Source organism: Lissotriton vulgaris, chromosome 2_1, assembly GCF_964263255.1.
Source record: "Lissotriton vulgaris chromosome 2_1, aLisVul1.2, whole genome shotgun sequence".
In the NCBI taxonomy this organism is placed as follows: Eukaryota; Metazoa; Chordata; class Amphibia; order Caudata; family Salamandridae; genus Lissotriton; species Lissotriton vulgaris.
Genome location: NC_141687.1, coordinates 1,818,461,645 through 1,818,484,104, shown reverse-complemented (window position 1 = coordinate 1,818,484,104; position 22,460 = coordinate 1,818,461,645). Strand labels below are relative to the sequence as shown.

At 42.8% G+C, this 22,460-nt stretch overlaps 1 protein-coding gene and 1 long non-coding RNA gene across 2 annotated transcripts in view; one reads left to right on the top strand and one right to left on the bottom strand.

Annotated features, from left to right (window-relative positions):
* RASGRF1 (Ras protein specific guanine nucleotide releasing factor 1) overlaps positions 1 to 22,460 on the bottom strand; it is a 656,364-nt gene that overhangs the window by 6,091 nt on the left and 627,813 nt on the right. Inside the window, exon 26 of the mRNA XM_086957896.1 lies at positions 3,459 to 3,527. Coding sequence (XP_086814022.1) covers positions 3,459 to 3,527 — 69 coding nt within the window. The remainder of the gene's footprint in view (positions 1 to 3,458; positions 3,528 to 22,460) is intronic.
* LOC147733325 (uncharacterized) overlaps positions 1 to 22,460 on the top strand; it is a 98,371-nt gene that overhangs the window by 72,586 nt on the left and 3,325 nt on the right. The window lies entirely within an intron of this gene.

Here is a 22,460-nt window from a genome sequence, read left to right as displayed (position 1 = left end):
ACTTGGAGAATATATGAATGGATTTCCACGTGGCGGTCCCAAAGTTCTCAATACAGTAGATATTTTCCAGAAGTACTGTTGTTACAGGCCCGCCTCTACTGGAATGAGCTCAGGGGCCACCTGGTAAAGAATAATTTCCCCTATGGTAACTAAAACTGATGTAAGACACAATCCAACAGAAAAATGCCTGTTATTTTTAAGAGCAAGTGCATCGGGTTCCTCAAGTGAAAAACATGTACTTCACTTCATGTATGTGCAGAAATAATGGTGCCTGTCAAAGGTAACTAAAACGTAATGTTTTAATTGACAAACATGTATTGATTCAAAAAGATCCACATAAGTTAACTGCACACTACATTTCCCCTAGAACTAGGAAGCGCCAAAGAGGCAAAAACCCAGTTACCTCAGTGACACATATTGGTTTATATCCTTCGCAGTGGTTCACATAGAAAACGGATAGGCTTTTGTATGAAAAAATATTGTCTGTGCCTTTTTTGCACACTGCACTAATTCACACAAGTTGTATTGGTTTACATGCACTACACTGGTTGGTATACAGCAGAAGTCTTCAAACAGGGGTATGGGCCCCACTGGGGGGCGGGGGGGTTCCACAAGTGATGGGGTGGGGGGGGCACCGGGTTCTTCTCCAAAGAAGCATTATGTTGGTAACAGTGCTTTGTTTTCAGTAGGGAAAACATTTGCGGCAGTAATTCGCTTTGTAATTGTTCATGCCCAACATCTTTTGTCATTCAAATTCTGACAGCGAGAAGGTGTCAAAAGGGAAGGGACTCCAAATATTCTTCAAACACCCCACCTCCATTTCTAATAATCGCACTGTGGATACGTTTGTATGTTAGTAAGTCCTACCTGACCAGAATAGTATGCTTGGCAATCATGTATTTGATTGTATTTTTGAAACGGTGCAGAACTTAACTGCGATGTTTAAGTAAGTTTAGACATTTGTAAACATTCCCAGTTTAATAGAATACTTGTGAAAATGTTTTTTTTTGGTGGGGTGGGGGGGGGGGCATTGATTTTATTTCCCACAGAGAGCGTGGCATTAAAACGTTTGGAAGACCACTGGCATACAGGAACACTGATTTAGTAATCTATATGGCAGGTAACCTACTGGTAGACTGATCAAGCACATTGGTTTGTGTGACAAAGTATATGGTTTAAGGTGTGCAGTTAATATTCCCGATATACCAGTTTATATCAACAGCACACTGCTGTGTCTACTTAGTGCATTGGTGTATGCAGAGTAAATACTGGTCTATGTATAAAACAGTGGGTTGCATGCACACTATACTGGTTTGCAGGCATACCTTATTGGTTTGTCTTCATAATGAATTTGTTCATAGACATACTGTGATTTACATGCATACTTTAGTGCTGTGCATCAGAAATACAATGCTCCACATGTCTGACATATTAGCTGAGACGTATAATATATTGGTGTTCCCCCATATTGTGCTGGTTTTATTCATAGCACACTTACTGATCACATCAATTTGCAAGAGTTATATATAGGTGTCAATGTTTGTATAACAAACTTTATTGAACCCTCAGTAGGAGTACAATAAGTTCTAATGGCATTTTTTATTTTGTTGGTTGTTATTGAATTCGTACCAGTAATAAGTGCGTCAAGCTTCAATTCCTTATGCCTAATGTAGTATATCACAGTACAAATAATACAAATCAAGAAAAATTTAGAATCATCCATAACATCTACTTACATCCAAAGGATAATTATCTTCGTATCTGAGCCTAAAACCATAAACTGAGCTAACTTCCACCCCCCCCCTCTCCCTGGCCTGTCTGTCTTCTACCCTCCATCCCGTCTCTTGCACTGAACATAGTATCTTTAACTGACCGATACTGTTGGTGTGTAGTGGGCCAGTCCATTAAGTCTGATCTGGTTGTATTATCATTGTACCACAGATTTAGCTTGGTTATGAGTCTGGGTCAGCTAATGCGGGTGGGACATCCAATTGTTTGAGTTCTTCCAGCATAATGTCCCATTCCATAGAAATGGGGTGTTTTCGTAGTGCACGTGCTTCCTCGCGTCTAAGTGCCGCACTTTCGGCACATCCCCATCTAGCTACCTCATCCCGCCATGTGTGTATTGGAGGGCTCCTAGGGGACTTCCAACGCATCGTGATTGTTCTGATAGCCAATATGAATGCGAGGTCTAAAAATCGCAATTGTACTTTTTAAGGCGCTGGTGCGCCTGCGCAGACCTAGCAGGCATTCCAGGATGTTGTCTGTATTTGAGAGGTGTGTGATTTCCCCAAGTATAGTACGGATCTTTCCCCAGTACTCGCGAAGATGTGGGCAAGCCCATAACCTATTAACAAAGCCCGCCTCCTCTGCTTTGCATCTCGGACAGCAGTTTTGGGCTTCAGGGAACATGCGTTGTATCCGCTTCGGGGTTAAATAAGATCGATGAAGTACCATCAATTATATTAATTTAAGTTTGGCGTTACGGGAGACCCGTTTGGGGTGTTCTATGATGCTCTCCCAAGCTTTGTCTGTGAGTTCCGTGTCCGTGATCTCCGCCCATTTCGTGCGGAGGTACGTAAGGGCAATGGACGCCTGCGGTTGAATCCCCGTGTAGAGCCATTTAACTAGGTGGCCTCCCCTCCCCATATAATACAGCAGGTGTACTAGATCATGTTGTGATGGCTCACTTCGGTGAGGCACCCATGTCACCCTAACATAGTGCACGACCGCTGCATGTAGCAAATAAAGGCGGTCAGGTGCGCCAGTGTTCCGCACAAAGGTGGCATGATCGGACAGGGTGCCGTCTCCAAACAAGGCTCCAACCTCAGCTACGCCAGCCTCTAACCAGTCATGTAATCTAGACATCGTGAGCTTGCAAATTCAGAGATGGAAGTCTACTGTTCCTGTTTAGGCCTCTATTTTTATAGCTATTTGTAAGATTTTACTGATGCTTGCAAATGGGTCCCTTTGCGGGGTGGTAGACTGATAAAGCCAAAAAATAGCAAACATGGGGCCAGGCCATATTGCAAATGCTGTGCAACAAAAGCACTGCAATGTGACCTGGCTAATGAAACATTTGCTTAAGATATGTACTTTGATACATTGCAAGATGTGAAAGTGTCCTCCGGATGATAATAATAATCCACATTTGTAAAGCGCGAACCATCACCCGTTAGGGTCTCTAGGCGCTGGGGCCGTCAGGAAGATTAAGGAAGCTATTGCCCAGAGTCACATGGTGCTGGACTAATCTGCCACCGGCCCCGGGGATCGAACCGTGATCCCCAGATTCCAAAGTCAGTCACCATGGCCGCGGCACCACACCTCTCCCTACTCCCTGATACAGTTCTGTAGATGTATTCATGTGGACATTGTGCAGTAGATTATATTTCTGGGTGCAATAATGTATGTAAAGGTTATTGAATTTTTCTATCAATGGAGATATGGGGGTTAAGTACCTTAGGCTGATGTTCAATTTTGTAGGCTGTCTGCTGGAACTGTCGAATTTCTCTGATAATATGTGAAATCTGAGAAGAAAAAGAAAGATAAGGTAAATTATTGCTATGTTCTTCAAGATGCACAAACAGATCAATGCACTGCTGCTTTTAACACACACCCTGTGAATCAGTTGACGATTTTTAAGACATTCGTGAAAGATGATATAAGAACAGCTACAGTGAAGAACAAGGATTGTTTTGGTAGGTCAGATGTAAAGTTGTGGTCAACTGATGGCTGTATACAGAAAGGATAAATTGCTTACCTGTAATCCTAGTTCTCTTCCAGGAGAAATCTCATCAGTCCTAAGCATTGAATAGTCCCGCCCAAGTGGGGTGCAGGGACCCCGGAGCACATATTAAAAACAAAATATATATATATATGTATATATATATATCTATAGGCGCTTCCAATGTGTTTCGGCCCAGCCCAGCCTTTGTCATGGTCCATGACAAAGGTCCCGCAGAGCTGAAACGCGCCGGGAGAGCCTTTTGGGAAACAAAGTGGAACATTATACATGCATGGGCGTCTGAGTGTGTCCTTCTTCTGGAGACACATTTAATTGATTATATATATATTTTAACTGAAAAAACCATAGGTTTCAGGCCGTATATAGTTAGGAATTAGCTTTTAAAAAACCTTTGAAATTCCCTCAAAAATCTATAAGTTTTAGGGGTGTTATAGTTAGCTGGACATTTCACTCATACAAAACCATTGAAATTGCTCCTATATAGTTAGTTGTACTAACTATATTTCGCGCACCCGCAATGCACTGCTGATGATGTCACATATTAGATCATTCATGACATGGTTAAAGGTTTTTTAAATGCTAATTCCTAACTATATAAGGCCTTAAACCTATGGTTTTTTCAGTGAATTTGCAAGGTTTTTTTTAATGCTAATTCCTAACTATATAAGGCCTGAAATCTATGGTTTTTTAAGAGAATGTCCAAGGTTTTTTAAATGCTAATTCCTAACTATATAAGGCTTGAAACCAATGGTTTTACAGTGAATTTCAAAGGTTTTTTATATGCTAATTCCTAACTATATAAGGCCTGAAACCTATGGGTTTTAAGTGAATTTCCAAGGTTTTTTAAATGCTAATTCCTAACTATATAAGGCCTGAAACCTATGGGTTTTTCAGTGAATTCGCTAGGTTTTTTTAAATGCTAATTCTATTAGCGGATAACGTTTAAATATGTTAACATCCTTGTGGGACCACCTGAGCAGCCCTAGGAGGTCAGGTTGTTTCTACCCTGCCCGCCTTTTTGAATTCTACACGTTTGTTTTTCTGCTTCTTTTGTGCCTCGGTCTACCTAGCACAAGATGAATGCCAACACTTCCTGGTTAGAAGTGTTGACAGCCAATGAGCATGCTGCTTTCCTGCGAAAGGCATGCTGATTGGCTGCCACTGTCTGTCAACAAACCAAACCAGGAAGTGTTAGCAGCCATCTTGTGCCTAGGTAGAACCAAGGCACAAGAAAGCAGTGAAACAAAGGTGCAAAACACGCAAAGGGGGCAGGGAAGAAGCACCCTGACCCCCTAGGCCTGCTCAGGGGGCCCAAAAATAGATATATTTTTTGTTTTCCCCATGGTACGCTCAGGCATGGTACATGGCATCGCACCCAGCGCGTACTCCGCGAAATTTTCAAAAAAAATATTAGTTTTTTTGACCTTCGGGGTTCTCCTAGGCCCCCCTGATAAAACCTAGGGGGTCAGGGGGTCTCTACCCTGCCCCCTTTTATAGTTTTCCCCTTTTGTTTTTCACCGCTTGTGTCTCGGTTCTACCGAGACACAAGATGGCGGACTCTCCAGACCGTTTGGAATGTTCACAGACACCCGAGAGCCAATCAGCTTTCTGCTCGCGCACTTCCGTGTCGTGCCGGGTGCGCTCCCTGGTACGCGTACCGGTAAGCGCTGGAAGCGCGCATATAGATATATATGTGTTTTTGAACCTAATTTTCGTAAAAACCACTGGAGCAATTTTCACCAAATATAGAAAAGGCACTTCTGCGTACCAGTCCCTACAATTTTGCAAAGTTTGGTGGAATTCCGTTCAGCGGTTCGGGCTGTAGCCTTGTCTATTCGTCCTATGGAAATTATTATGGGGAAAACACGTTATGGGATCCCCCTGTTTTCTCGTCCCCCGCTTGACGAATCCCCCCAAAACTTCCAGGGAAGGAGCGGAGCGGAGCTGGCCTAAAGTTTGAAAAATTACACGCAAGTTCCTCAACCGGCGCCAAAGTTATTCCCAATAGAATGTTGCGGATTGCCTATGGTAGCTAGGTCCTAACTATATATACCTACTGGCTATCGCCAGTAGGTAATATATATATATATATATATATATATATATATGTACATTCAGCTCTTTATACAAAACGTGACTGTGCATTTAACCCAATTATTATGTTATCGAGTGACGCACTCAAAACGAGGGAAGCCACTGTTAAGGCACGATTTGAAAGCCTCTCAACTAACATTCCCAAAACCAATGAGGCAACACCAATTACAGCCAACAGTGATGCTAAGACTCTGCTGAAGAGTCTGGAAAAGCTATTAAGAAGTGAACTCGCCAAGTGGTGGGAAAAGAAATCTCTGGAAAAATACCGGGATGCTAACAGAGTTCCCAGAGGCCTAAGAATCCTTACAGTTCCAACTTATGAAAACCCTGACCCTCAGATGCTACAGGAATGGGCAGACAACAGCCTGCAAAGTTCTATGAATATGGTGAATATTCTAATTAAATACGCTGAATCAGACCGTGACAAACTACTAGTAGAAATAGACAAAACACTGGCACTGTTGGAGGCTACTGGAGAAACAGAATTCATAGCCAAAAGCAAAGCGGAGATCGATATCCGCACAAAAAAATTGGAAGACAGCATAATAGAGCGCAAGGTAACCAAATTTGCGAGAGACAAGAACGACTACGCTACTGGAAGGATTTTTACCTTCTCAAGAAAATATGATAATTTGAAGCGCAAAGCACTATCTAAAAGTAGCAAAACATCGAGCAGCAAAGCAACTACAACCAACCAAAGTTCTGGCATTCCAATTGACAACAGTGACATCATATCAATCAACTCCTTAACTTCAAACAGTGAAGACGAAGGTACCTCCACATCTGCAGCTTTAGACCCAGACATCAATTACACTGTAGTAGAGGAATTGGGTTTTGTAAACGAGGACCGGCGCTACTCCCTGCGCTCCCGGAATCCTCCAAACCAAGCCGGCAATCAGCCAGCCAGCGCAAGCGCTCAAGGCGGAAGCACCATAAAAAGAAATACCTCGCAGGCAAAAACAAACAAGAACTGGCGCAGATAATTTGCACAGTGGACAATACCGTCATCAACCTATCAGACACTATCCTCACTAAGGCAGAAGAACAGCTTTTGTCTCTTGGTCTCTCTTATTGCCCGCCTAACAAATTTTCCTATAATCAAACCAGGATCGATCTATACAAGTTTGTCAGAAAAATTAAACTCATCAAATATTTCAAATTGGAGGCCAAACGCAAGCAAAGTGGGGCAGTAGCAACTCCTTCCAATATGGAATCTAACCTCCAAGTCAACGATAATGCTGGTTTACAAGACCTGTACGACCTAGCATTTGAAGGTACGTCTCAAACTACGCCCACTGTCAGTCAAGTGTTCAATGTTAACAGATCAGTAACTACGCCCTTCAGACCCAAGTCAACTTTTTTTCCCCTCATGCCTCGTGATGCTGTTGATATCTTCAGCGACCGTGTTATTATTGAACTAAAGGCTCTTAACAGGTCTACCATGATGCAACGGAAACAACTTAAGTATAATGACCGGCAATACAATCTACTCATTAACAAGCTACAATCTGATAACAATGTCGTCATAAAAAATGCTGATAAGGGTGGCAACACGGTTCTCTGGAAAACCACGGACTACATCTTGGAAGCAGAAAGACACTTGTCTGACACTACTTGCTACACCCTCTCATCACAGTTTGCGATGGTCCAGAATCAAAACCTGATACGCAAACAGCTGACCTCATGGAAAAGACTGAGTCTCCTTACCAAAGAGGAATGCAACTTCTTATCCAAGGATCATCCTGTAACACCGCACTTGTACTTTCTACCTAAAGTGCACAAACTTGTTACCCCTACACCAGGTCGACCCATAATATCAGCGATTGGGAGTATGACGGAAAATATTTCCAAATACGTTGATTTCTTTCTCCAGCCCCATGTGGCGAGTCTTCCTTCTTTTCTAAAAGATACCACTGACTTTTTGACCAAGATTGGTAATATTGTTTGGTGCAATGACTATTTGTTTTTGATTCTTGATATCGAATCCCTTTACACCTCTATCAACCATCTGCATGGTGTAAATGCATGTCAATATTTTCTCAATTCACGTGCCATTTGTTTCAGAGAACACAATTCTATGTTGATTGCTATGATTAAACTGTGCCTGACCTCCAACTATTTCCGCTTCAAGAACAACATCTACCAGCAATTACGCGGTGTGGCTATGGGCTCGTGTTTCTCCCCCAGCTATTCATGTCTTCATGTTGGTTGGTGGGAGGAGCACGAGCTCAGAGCCACACATGCGCACTGGTCGCCTTGTATCGCCCACTACTGGCGTTACATAGACGACATTTGCATCATCTGGAAGGGCAGTCAAGACCAAGCCCTCTCATTTGTATCAGACTGCAATAATAACACCCTGAACCTGAAATTCACTGCTAACCTTAGCAGTACTGAAGCTGAATTTTTTGATGTACAACTGTTCATCAAGGACAACACCCTCAAGTCCAAATTACATCGTAAAAGTACGGCGGGAAATTCCATCCTGCACGCACATAGCTCCCATCCTGCCCATACCATCCGCAGTATCCCGTTTGGCGAATTTATTCGCATTCGCAGAGTCTGCAGTGACCCTGATTCTTCTGCTATTTGCCTTGAGGAATCTAAACAACGTTTTCTGCAAAGAGGTTACTCAAGAGCCATACTGGATCAAGCTTTGGCCAAAGCTTCGTCATTAGATAGGGCCACACTACTTAAGCCCAGAGAGCACTGTACCACTGGCACTAGTGATAACCAGGATGACTCCCAACGCACTGTCAGGCTTATAACCACTTTCAGCTCGCAAGAGCGCAAAATCAGACGCATCATAGGCACTGAATGGCCTATTATTCTGACCGACCCAGTCTTAGGTCCATTATTGAGTGAAACTCCTACCATTACTTTCCGACGTGCACCATCCATGCGCGATGCGCTCGATAGAATTGCACCTGAAAATCCTCCCAAACCTAACAAAACCACCAAAATGGGCTTTTTTAAATGCACCTCCTGCCGTGCTTGCAATTTTGCAACTAATGCCACTCACTATGTTACTGCTTTCAGTGACACTCCTATTCCTATTAAGGAACACCTCACCTGCAGATCAGAGTTCGTGGTCTATAAACTGAAGTGCACATGCAACTTAGAATACATTGGCAGTACCAAGTTGCCAGTGCATCAAAGAATACTGCAGCACATAAGGGCCATTGTCAACAGTGACAGCAACTATCCAGTTGCTCGACATTTTGGGGTGGTCCATAACAAGAAACTTAAAGACCTCCAATACACGGTTCTCTGTTCAGTGCCCCCACCAAGCCGGGGAGGTGACCGTGAAAAAATGCTCAGGCAGCGTGAAACCCAACTAATTTTGTCCCTCGATACCAAAGCCCCCAATGGTCTCAACTTGACTGAAGATTTGAAAAGCTTCCTGTAATGCTTCTTTCTTCTTTACAGTTTGGTGGTCTGGTCTCTGTATTTCATGTCACGTTTTAGCTTTTTCCTTTCTCTCGCTCAGTTTAGGCGTCACAATTTGTCTATTGGCCCATTTGCCAATGTTTAGCATGGCGTATCCTTAGAATCATGACTTTTGTTACCTTTTTTGACTAGAATTGTCGCCATGCTTTCCACCTTACTTATGTCGCCTCCATTTTTATTGTTTATCTGTTTCGTTGTCTTCCCCCTGCTCTCACTTCTTATTTTTCACATCTGTGGTTGGGCTCGTATATCTCTTTTTACTTTTTTCACTTATTTTTTAGCACTCTGTATTCTCCTCTTTTTGCCCTTAACTTGGCTCACATGTCTCTTGCAGCATGTTATTTTACGCCACGTTTATCTATTTTCATAAGACCATCCACTGCTTTGTGATGATTTTCCTCTGTGTTCTAATGACTAATATGTGCAGTATTTTCGGGCACTATGCCGTAATTACCTTCAGCGCGTCTTTGACCCTTTGGTTTGCTATTGTTGTTCCCATGTAATTTCATTTTGGCACTATGTCGTGACTCCTATGATACTTTACATGTTACTCATCCGCAACCAACTTTCATATAATAGCGCTGTTTCTGCTTTATTTAACATTTACTCCTTAAACCCTATTTTTTATCACATTGCACTGTTTTACTTTCAACATGTTTATTTCATGTGGTACATGCTGTTTCTCATGTGAACTATACATGTAGGATTAATGTAGACACTGTTGCTTTATTTATTGTTCTGTTTTTTTATTTTTTTTGGGCGTTTCTTTTCCCCAATCAAGCCCCTCCCACTTGTTGTATATATATCCTCACTTTTTTGAGTGCATTTGTGTGATCAAGCTCCCCAGTGGAGTGAAACGCGTTACCTCTTAATAAATGTTTTGAAAACCTGCTACTCACTCGAGTTGGATTTCTTGATGAGCCTCTCTCTTGACTGTCTGCTGTGGCGCTGCGAGGTCTGCACCCTGCTGCTGCCTGTCATTCACTGACAGGCTGGGATTCCTTTATATATATATATATATATATATATATATATATATATATATATATATATATATATATATATATATATATATATAAAAACTATCTATATATATATAAAAACTATCTATATATCTAACCACACTAATAGCTCAGATTACCCAGTTCTGAAAACACCATGTGACTCGAGACAACTTCCTTATAATGCAAAGTATTGTGGTACTCGTAGGCAAGGGCAATTCATGTATGTATTCATAGTATTCATAATATTTATGTTGCTGCCATATAATACCGTTTTAAACTTATTGTGTGTGTCTCTCTGTAAACTGTTATTTTAAACAGGGATTCTTTCATTTTTATTGGAACTGAGATGTTTTCAGTCCGTATTGGGGTTGAAACCCACTTTTAGCTTCCTTATTATCCAGCACTGTGGTTAGTATATTTAATGATAAAAATTCCTTTACTAAGTAAAAGGACGGGATTTTCCCCCCAGTTTAACATTGGATCCAATGTTTAATACCTCGCGAAATGTTTATTGTGTCCCTGCAATTTCTGCAGCTGACACATAAAAACATGGTGGTTATGTCCTCCTCCAGCCTGCCACTGGGCCTTAGTTCTTATTGGGACTACATTATTACAAATAGCTCCTTTCCGGAAACCATTGAAACTATCCTACTGCCCTCCAGTGGGCTTTTGTACTATGTTTTAAAGATCTTATTATAGCCCCAACCATTTATGCTTGTTTATCAAAATACAAGGGGAGGATTTTTGTGATGATTTTACTCATTAAACATTACGTTCTAATTTTAATTGGACCCCTATTTTGTGTTTGTTATATGTGTAATTACTCTTCATAGAGCAACAGAGATAGAATTATTGTTAAACATCACCAACACATAATGAGAAATTCAACCCAGCAACCAAAAAATAATGAAATTGAATAAATATTTGGCCCCTCTCCCTACCACATGTTACTCATGAAAACAGGATGATCAAATTTCCCCCCTAAAGATGTACGTAAAGTTCCTCACTTGGAACGAGACCCCATGGAGTAAAAGTTCGAAAGTTCAAAATTTGCCGGGATTCTCTCTGTCTTAGTCTCTTTTCCAGATCTCCACCTCTCCCGTGGATAGGTATCATTTCCAGTGCATAAAAGCGTAACGCTTCCCAATCTCCTCATAGTTTGCTTCCATATGTTTCGCCACTGCATTGCTCCTGTCCCGATTTACAGTGGCGCGCACATGTTCAAGTATCCTTTTTTTAACTCGCATTTTGTGCTTCCAATGTATTTTAATGCACATGGACACTCAATTACATAAACGACAAATTGACTTTTGCATGTAATTAACTCCTTAATTTGCCACATTTTGTTATTTGGCAAAGCCACTGTCGTTGTGTTCTTGGCAATTTGACAAAACTTGTATGTCTGGCATTTAATGAAGCCTTTTGTTTTTAGCCATTGGGTTCCTTTTTTCTTTCCTATACCCTGATGAGGGCTATGTACCAATTTGTCTCTTAGGTTTTGTGCACGGCAGAAAGTCACATTGGGATGCTTGCCCATTATCTGTCCTACCATGGGGTCAAGTTGTAACAACTTCCATTTTTTCCTTAAGATTTTTACAATTTGTTTGGATTATCTAGTGTAATTCAGGATTAGTCTCACTGGGTCCCCAGTTTTGTATTCTTCATCCGATATCTGGCTTCTCACTTTCAATATCTCCTCTCGTTTTTTATCATATGCTCGTTGTCATCCTCATTTGATTACACAATCCTTGTATCCACATTGTTTGAATCTTCTAACTGTTCTTTGGCTATGTACATCCCATTCTTTTTCTTTGGAGCAAATGTGACGGAGTCTTAAAAATTTTAAATTATATATATATATAATATATATATATATATATATATATATATATATATATATATATATATATATACATACATATATATATATATATATATATATATATATATATATATATATCCAGCCAAACACTCTCCTTGGTGAAAGAAAGAAATCCGGGCCAATTTTGGAGTATGCAAAGCGTGTTTATTTCAAAACGGCTTTTCCTCGACGCGTTTCGCAGGTAAACCTGCTTTTTCACGAGAACGAGTGAACTACTTGACATGCAATATATACAAAGTCACCTGGTATTGACGTCATACCAATGTGTATAGACAACAGACTTGTTGATTTACAAGCGGGCTGTGTTCAAACATTACTTTTCAATCATGAGCAACATTTTGTTTTAAGTGAAATAAATAACTTGAGTGGTGCTGTTAAGTGTTATCAACATTACGAATCACAACACCATACTTTGTGCGAATTAACAGTTCATGCATTCGGAAGTGGCAAACACCGGGTTATTCAGTGCATCTTTTCATTGTCCATCAATAAAGAAACAATAAAGTGCGCTACGAAAGCTCGAAAAAATTATAAAGCTCGTAGCATTAAGGCTGCCGCATAAACATTAATCAAACATTGTGCTGTGCGGAGCGGAGAGGAATAGTACCTCCTGTGTGGGCAAACATTATTGAACCACTCCTCCCTTATTTATTTACCGGCCGCGCCACGCGACTTGCGCGCGGAAAGCTGATTGGCTGTCGGGTGTCTGTAAACATTAGAAACAGTCCGGAGCGGCCGCCATCTTGTGTCTCGGTAGTATTGAGACACAAGAGGTGGCAAAAATCAAAGGGGGAAATGAGCAAAAGGGGGCAGGGTACACCCCCCCTGACCGCCTAGGTTTGATGTGGGGGCAAAAAAAGGGTCCCGTAGGACAAATAAATATTTTCGATTTTCGCGGGGGGAGCGCCCGGTACGCGTACCGGGGAGCGTACCATGGAGAAAAAAGAATGACACTTTTTAAAAAAAAAATAGCATTTTTTTATAAATTGGAGGTAGTTCTGAAAAGAATTTTTTGGTTTTGTTTTTGTTGTTTTATATTTTTTTATACTTTTTAAAACGATTTTATATTTTTTTGGATTTTTTTCAGGGAAAAACAAAAACAGGGATTCAAAAACTGCTCAACAGGAGCAAAAAAATTTGAAAATTTAGGGTCTGGGAGAGCAGCGGTGTTCCTGTCTCTTTATAGCAATCAGTTCAACGCTCTGCTCCCCATAACAGAGCAGTTCGTCACAGTCCACGCATAGAAATTTAATGCCTGCAAAGACCGGCTGTACGTTAGGGACCATTCTTTCACGTGTTGTTCCTGAAGGTGTTGCTCCACCAGTGGAGGTGCTGCCGCCATCTCTTGGTAAATTCCGTGCCAGCTCCCTGACACTCTCCCTGGAATAATTATTTGGGTGTCTTCTTTTGACATGCCTAATTAAATTGGCATTTCCAAAGCTATATTTTTTTTGAGGATTGCCTCTGGATAAAATACTGCCACATATTTTTCAGGTTACTTTACCAGCATTAACTTTTTTTTGTCCTTCAGGGATGTCATAAAATTTCCAGATGAAGTGGATTTTTTTTTCTGGAGAGGAGGGTCCTCAGGCAAAAAAGCATCTGAATCACTGCTGGATGACTCTTGCTCTCTCCAAGTGCAAATCAATAGTGGGAGAAATGGGTGGGTTTCTCAAAATTTTGAAAAAAAACTTCTGAACCAATGAAAAGTGTTATTTTAAAGTCACATGGCTTGACGCGCTTACGCTACACGCCCTTGGGCGCGTCCCGGGGCGCGTAGCGTAAGCGCGTCGGGGCGCTTACGTTGCGCAATCGTATATGCTCGGGCGCTTACGCGGTGCGTCATAAGACGCATCTCGCGGCTACGCGATACGTGTCTTATGACGCAAGGCGTGGCGTGGCGGCTACGCGATACGTCACGATGTGGTTTTCGTTTGCGGCAATAGCGCTATCCGGACGCTCACCAGTACGCGCCCCGGGGCGTGCCATAACATTGTGCTTACTGGTGCGTTCACCGGTACGTGCCCCGGGAGCATCTCGGGGTCAAAAATTAAAAAAAATACAAAAAATTAACATATTTATACAATATAAAATTCGTTTTAAAATTTTACACTTTTATACCTATAAATATTTGCTATTAAAAAACCATTGAAATTCACTGAAAAAACCATAGGTTTCACACCAGTTATAGTTAGGAATTAGCATTTAAAAAACCTATTAAATTCACTGAAAAAACCATAGGTTTCACACCAGTTATAGTTACCTGGAAATTTTACTGACATAAAACCATTGAAATTACACGTTATAGTTAGTTGGACTCACTATAACTTGCGCGTGCAATGCACTGCTGATGACGTCACATATTACATCACTCATGACATGGTCAGTGACATCACTCATGACATCACTGATGAGACCATCCTTGTGACAGAGTGACAGACCTCCTTTCACTGTAATGTAACCCTGGAAACACATATTCCAAAATAGAAACATTTAAAAAAAATGGAGATACCCATACCAGTTACAACAACCAATTCAATAATTCCACCATCTATATACACATCCACTCATTGACCAACAGTTCTATATAGTCACTCATACATATACTCACTCATCATATGTAGAGATACACCTATACATCCTGTAACACACCGACAGTCATCCAAAAGGTACTCTCACACATACTCACACATGCAAATAAACTATTGAACATCCATTTATTTGCATATACAGCTATACACACACTACCACCTTACTTCTAAGGAAACTTACACATACTTGCTCTCTTAAACAATCATTTATAGAAAAACATACTTATTTAAACAGGAACTCTTACAATCCCTCACTCTCACATATACTCACTTATATACATCAATATTCACATATAGTAGATTAAGTCACATGTAGTTACTGATAAAGACTCTAGTGAGACAGTCATTCACTCACTAACACACACATATACACACTCATCCACCCATACAGTCCTGCACATATGTTGTCTTCAAAACACATACAAGCAGAGAGTCAGTCACTCATGCATCTATGTGCTAAGGAATACCCCCACCAAACCATATAGACACTCATAATGATATTAAAACAAACATCTAATAACCCATATACACACACATGTAGCCAATCACCAACCCATGCAGCCACTTATACACAAAGTGAAACACAAATACATATATTTAAATATTTAAACATTACTTCTTAATAGATGTATTCACTAAGATACACTTAATAAGCCAGTTAACCAATCAATTTTTTTAAAAAAAACATCCATGTAAACTCTTATTAAAACATTTATTCTTCAAGCAACTTTTACATATACATATATAACACATATTTATTTTTTAAAAATACACACATTCACTGGATGGTCTCATCAGTGATGTCATGAGTGATGTCACTGACCATGTCATGAGTGATGTAATATGTGACGTCATCAGCAGTGCATTGCACGCGCAAGTTATAGTGAGTCCAACTAACTATAACGTGTAATTTCAATGGTTTTATGTCAGTAAAATTTCCAGGTAACTATAACTGGTGTGAAACCTATGGTTTTTTCAGTGAATTTAATAGGTTTTTTAAATGCTAATTCCTAACTATAACTGGTGTGAAACCTATCGTTTTTTCAGTGAATATATATATATATATATATATATATATATAATTAAAAAGCACAGAGAGGCAACATAAATATTTCAAAATGCACAAATGCACAATAGATGAATCAATCCGGACTCTTCAAATGATGTTAAATATGATCCTTTAATGGATTCTTGGACCACATATGGCATGAAGTGATGTAATAGTACACCCAGAGGTCAGCCAATGCGTTTCGCCCTGAATAGGAATTCCTAAGGGCAGTCGTCAAATTACTCCAAATTTATGATGGTCACGGAAGTACCTGGATCATTACATCAAACACTTTTAAATTGGCACATATTAATTCCATAATAGCAAGTATTCTCATCAAGGAAAACCTTCAACTTGTCTCCCAGTTTCATTAAAAGTCCGTAATTACTCAAAGCGCGACGTATTTAGTCTCCAGTATGCGTAGTGTAATCCAAATTCTGATTTCTGGTGGTCACAATGATAGGTGACACGCCTAAGGTTAATCGTAGTCCGTAGTCGTTACTTCATTTCAGACACATTAGCGATGGTGGGTCCCGTGCTCACTACACCACTGGATTTAAGCTAGCCTGGTTGATGACAGGTGATGCCCTGAAACCTGTCCAGGATACTTGTTTCCGGTCCAGGGAGGGCCTGGCTTGGAAGTTCGGGCTGGACTGTTCCCACAAGGAACAGGGTCAAGACTGATTTGCATATGGCTGGGTCGAAACTGGGGTGGTGTGATGAGCAAAAAATTATGGATTAAACCCAGATCCTTGTGACTGGGTGTGAATTTTTGCATTGTCTAGCATTCGTCCATCAATTGTTTCTTTTGCAACTTTTATAAAGGAGGCAGATGTTCCAAACATTTTATTACCTATGGAGTCTATCTGCTTGCTGTTCTTATCCGAAGGAACTGTTGATGAGGAGGCGATAGAGTGAGTCTTGTAAGCATCAGCTACAATGACAGAGTTTGGTGGGCGATCAGCTCTTAGAAAAAACAGGTCCTGGTACGCAGCCTTCTATTCTTTAAGGATTCTTGATGGCGCAGCTCGTAGAGAAGCCAGAGTCAGAAAGAGTAAAACCAAAGGGGATGATGGATGGAGTGCTGAACATTGTAAGCACTCACCCCCAGTCAACTGATCTGGGTTTAATCCATCATCATTCTTTAGCTCACTCCGCCACCCCAGTTCAGACATGGCCATATGCAAATCAGTCTGACCCTGTGCCTCATGGGAACAGTCCAGACCGAACTGCCAAGCCATGTCTTCTCTGGACCGGAAACAAGCATCCTGGGACCGGTTTCTGGCTAATCAGCCAGCCTAGCCTGAATCCATGGGCAAAGTGAGCAAGGGACCCACGTCTGAGCATACCCTGCCAACTTAGGGCGAACAAAGCAAAACCAAAGGGGATGATGAACTGAGTGTTGAACATTGCAAGCACCCACCCCCAGTCAACTGATCTGGGTTTTATCCATCATCATTCTTTAGCTCACTCCGCCACCCCAGTTCAGACATGGCCATATGCAAATCAGTCTGAGAACAGTCTAAAACAGCAGATGGTGAGGTATTACCAAGTCAAGTCAAGTCAAATAGGCTTTATTTCGACATAAAAATATCTTAAAAAGCGTACATACATAATTAATTCATTTAAAACATTACTAGATAAAAAACATAAAAAACCCTTAATATACTAATACTCAACGTTTTTTTTTTTTTTACCATTTCTGAAGGGGAAATTATTTAAATTAGCTAAAAAAGAAATAGGCCAGAGACAGACCATATGTTAAAATCTTAATTAAACAATTTGCCTAAGTATTTTTGACCGTATTCGCCATGCCCAACCTAGGTACTTCGAGGTGGCGCATGCGAAAAATGAACGAGTGTCTGTAAGTAAAATTCGTAGTGCCACATTACAATGTCTGGTGCCCAAGGTGAGGCACATTGGTTTAATCCATTTCATGCGAGGAACCTTATAGGCAGGACACTCGAATAACAGATGGGGGACAGATTCACGGCGTTGAGGGCAGAATGGGCACCATGGCGCAGTCTGGTATGGAATTTTCCAGTGGCATGTGAGCTCCATTACAGGGAGAAGACCTACTCTAAATTTAAAATACAGGGATCTATCCCATGGGGCGGAAATAATGTCCAGGTACAATTCTCTGATGGGGACATCTTTAAACTCCACAAAATTTCTGGTGGACTTACAAGTCGTTGAGGAAGAGTTTCTTTTGCTTGCCACCCATGACCAATAGAGTTGTTTTAGCATGGATTTAGGCGGGGCTGACTGTTGGTGCCATGCTTCTTCCAGCCCCAGATTGGCAAGTAGAGCCTTAATGTCCCTTAGCCATTTTATTTTTGCCCAACCTGTGGATTTAATTATCTCCCGTAGGCCATCCGCGTAACTTGAGAGCTCTGGCACTCTCCAGATGCGGGCCCACAGTAGCAGGGGGCGTAATTTTGCTTGATCTTCAATCGCCCGGCAGCCCATGTCCAGTTGCAAGGGTAGAATAGGGACAGAAGGACCGAGAGACATTAGGCTTCTCAGGAAGGCATTCTCGGCTCGGGTAAGCTCTTTCATGTTTGACATCCCCCAGAGCTCTGCCCCATAAAGTGCTGCACTCACTCCTCTGGTCGAGTAAATGTCCATTACTGCCGCTATTGGCCTTGTAGATGCTGCTCTCTGCTCTTTCAACAGGGCCCCAGTCACTCTTTTCAGGCTCAACAACATTTTAGACAGGTGACAGTCCCATTTCATAGAATCCACCAAGCGGATGCCCAGATAGTCGAACATCTTGGTTCTTTCTAGTGCAACGGGTCCCAATGTTGGAGGGGGGCCGAGCTTTTGTGGGGGGTTCAGGATGAGATACTTAGTTTTGTCTGTATTGATACAGAGACCTCTCTGCTTGCAGAAGTTGTCAAATCCGGAGAGAAGCTGCTGGAGGCCCATTGGAGATTTTGACAAAAGTAAAGTATCGTCGGCAAAGAGCAAGGTAGGGATTAAACGACCTGCCAGACGGGGCGCATCTGCTGGTATCTGGGTCAAGAAGTCCACCACCCCATTTACATATAGGGAGAATAGGGTTGGGGCAAGTACGCAGCCTTGCCGCACACCTCTATTCACCTCTATTCTTGAGGTCTTTTGTCCATTTGGCCCCCAGCGTATTTGGGCGTAGTTATTTTCGTGGAACCTCATGATCAGATGGAGCAAGTAGGGTGGCATACCGAGGTCATACAGCACCTTCCACAAGTTGTTTCTAGGCACCAAATCAAAGGCCGTCCGGAGGTCGATGAAGGCCAGATATAAGGTACCCTTCCCAATCGTGACGACCTTCCAGTAGATCATGAGCAGCCTTAGCGATTGTTCTATTGTCCCTGTACCGGCTCTGAACCCAGCCTGAAAGTCCGAGAGTATCTTGTTTTCGTCTGCCCTTTGCTGGACCCTAGATAGGAGGACCTTATCCGCCACTTTTTGGGAACAATCAATTAAGCTAATCGGTCTATAATTAGCTGGGTCGTCTCTTGAGCCTTTCTTGTGCAGGGGGACCACCTCAGCTGCCATCCAAGAAGCAGGGAGGGGGGCGCCTGCCATAGCTGCGTTCAGTAGCGATGCAATTAGCATACCCCATTCGCTTGTGTCCATGCGTAGAAGGTCGCCAGGTAGGCCATCAGGTCCAGCAGCTTTGCGGGGGACCAGAGATTTTATGGCGGTTTCAGCCTCTTTCCTGGAGAATAAGCTCTCCTCATAGCTGCCATCACCTTGATGGATCTCAGGTAGTGGAAAGTCCATCGCTTCTACAGCAGATGCAGTGTACAGTTTTGAGAAGTGTGAGTGCCACAGATCTTCGGTTATATTGCATGTAATGACAGTGTCCAAAGGTCTGTGTTTCTTTCGTAACAAGTCCCAAAAACCTTTAGCATTTTTTTCTGCGCTAGCTGCACGAAGTTCCTGCCAGAAGGCGTCTTCCCAGTCTCTCCTGGCTGCCTTTAATACAGATTTGTAGGACTTGCGTTTGGCAGCTATTGATGATGTATCACCACTCTTTACTGCCAAGATTAGGGCTCTCTTTCCAGCACGGCACGCCGATGAGTACCAGCCTGATTTGCCCTGTCGCTTATCATGGTTTTTGTTTCCCTTAGTGTTTAATTTAACCATGAACAAGTCCCCTATTGATGTCGAAACCTCGCTAAACATAGCTGAAATCTTGTGCGGGCTGAGAGGATGACTTTCCAAAATTTCAGAAGCTGCAACAATAACGGCTCTGATGCAGGATAGTTTTTCTTCATCAATAGCCACTTTGTCCCATTTTAAACGTCTGAGGCAATTTGAGGGGACCACCCCCCCCCCGATGACCTCTGCTCAGATGCGTCAGGAGCTCCAAGAAATGAACCGCTGTCCCTCCACCAATGTAATAGGGATAGTGAAAGTGCGTTGTGATCACTTTCCAAGGAGGGCAGAACTATCATGTCCTCCATGTAGGCCCACAAAGGAAAGTTTAAGAGGATATAATCTATCCTAGATGAGTGACCCACCCTATTATACGTGTGTGCCCCCTCTAGGTCTGACCGTGTTCTCCCGTTGGCTGCTCTCAAGCCATGCTCTAGTGTGAGGGAATTCAGTTGGACGATTTTAGGTGTCCATCTTTTGACAATCGGAAGATCGAGGGACGGAACACCTCTCCTTGAATCTTCGTCATGCAGGTCCAAGGATTCATCGGCCATCAAGGGCTCGAATGTGCAATTAAAGTCTCCCATCACCAAAATTAGAGAGTCTCCACAACACTCCCCCAAGGCTGCTTCCAGAGCCGTGAGGGTTGGTGACAAGGCCCTCCCTGAAGCCCCTCGTGTATAGATATTGAAAATCTCCAGCTTCTCAACTTTATTTGGGCATTTTGCTGTGAGCCACATCAAATCTGGTGATTTTTGGGGATGATGGTGCACTCGCCATCCTAGTGATATGTCGACCCAGACTAAGAGACCTCCAAATGGACGCCCTCTTCCTGATACTGGGATACCTGCCGGGACAGAGAAGGTAGCATATCCTACTCTGTGCCTTGGTTCCACACACCACGTTTCTTGGAATGCGCAGACTGCGTGGGGCTCAATGAGCGCCACCCAGTCCGGGGCATCCAACTTATTATTTAAGCCTGCCACATTCCAGCTGATAGCCTTCAGCGTATGGCGAATCGGAGACCCAGCACATCCGACATCCCTACTCGGGGCCCCCCGAGATTTCTACTCCTTCCATGGACTCAGTAAACTCAGTCCAACAGCCTAAGGGAGAGGGGGTTAGGGAGGTGGACGTGGGTTGGGACGCTAGGGGGCTAACTAATATCGGAAAGACCCTCTCAGCTGTGCAGGATACATTAACCTTAGGTGAGGGGACATTTAATACCACTTGATCGCCAAGTCACCAACCCCATCCATGGGATGGGGCCGCTTGGGTCGGCGTCCATGCCCTAGCTCTAACATCCAGGGTTGGATAATGGGGGTACCATGCACCTCTACCTCCATCCGGCAGAAACTTCTTAAACCCAGGTGACGGGGGGGGGGGACGATAGAAGTACCCCAGGTCCCTAGTTTGTATGTCGCAGAAGTTGTGTAGCGACTGCTGACTGCAGATCATACCTGCTGCTCTAGAATCGCTGAAATTAATCAGCACGCAGTCCCCAGTTAAATCCTTACGTCTATTGCCAATCCACCCCACACGACGGACATAAGCTATTCTGCCATCAATATGCCCTGGGAGGGGTCTATTTGCTCTAAGCCAGGAGAGGGTCTTGTGTTTGAGGTCAGAGTACAACTCACAAGAACCCTCTTCAAGCTCCGGGACCCCCGTGAGAATTACCACATACGGTTTGCACCCAGGGGGGAGGCTAGCATTGGGTGTGTATGTTTTTGCCCTGCCTGATGGTAATTTAGCTGGAGATTTAGCTAAGGGTTTAGGCGCAGCCTGATTGCCAGAAATGGGAATAGATGGAGTTATATTACCATTCGGCGTGGTTGGTGCATTTTCTGCTACTTTAGGGGTTGGCGCTGTAGGCTCAGGAATGGGGGCAAAGTTAACCTTGGGGGCCTTCGGTGCTTGAGTGTTGGATTTTTTCCTTTGGGGGCCCGAACTGGGTCTAAGATTGGAGGTTTTTGGAGCGGGGCTGGTTCCAATGTTAGATTGTAGTGTCTGTGGGGCCTCCCCAAGTACAGGCATTTTTTGACGAGACATTGGCTCCGAGGGTACTAGAGTAACAGCACCATTCCTTGACCCTCCATTGTCTTTGCCCTGCATCTTGGAATGAAATTTAACCAGTGATTTCACAGCGTAGAAATTATCCAGCATTGATTGCTCAAGGGTGGCTAATTTTCGTGTGAGACAGTCGATCTTATCTGCAAGGGGCATCACCACAGACCTGATTAGGCTCTCAACATCTAGGGGTGGAGTGGCGATGTCAGTGTGCACAGCCTGGGGGACTGGGGTGGTGCTAGGAGACGCTGACGGGCCTGATATGCCTAGCGGGCAAACAGGACCCTTGGGTAGTGCAACTCTAGTGTGGGTGGTAGTGGTTTTTGGGTGTAGAATGTGATTTGAGGAGGTACCCCCTTTGGTCACATTATGCCTACTTACTTTGCTGTATGGTTTTTGAGAACCCCCCCTGCGAGGGCTGGCAGGGCGC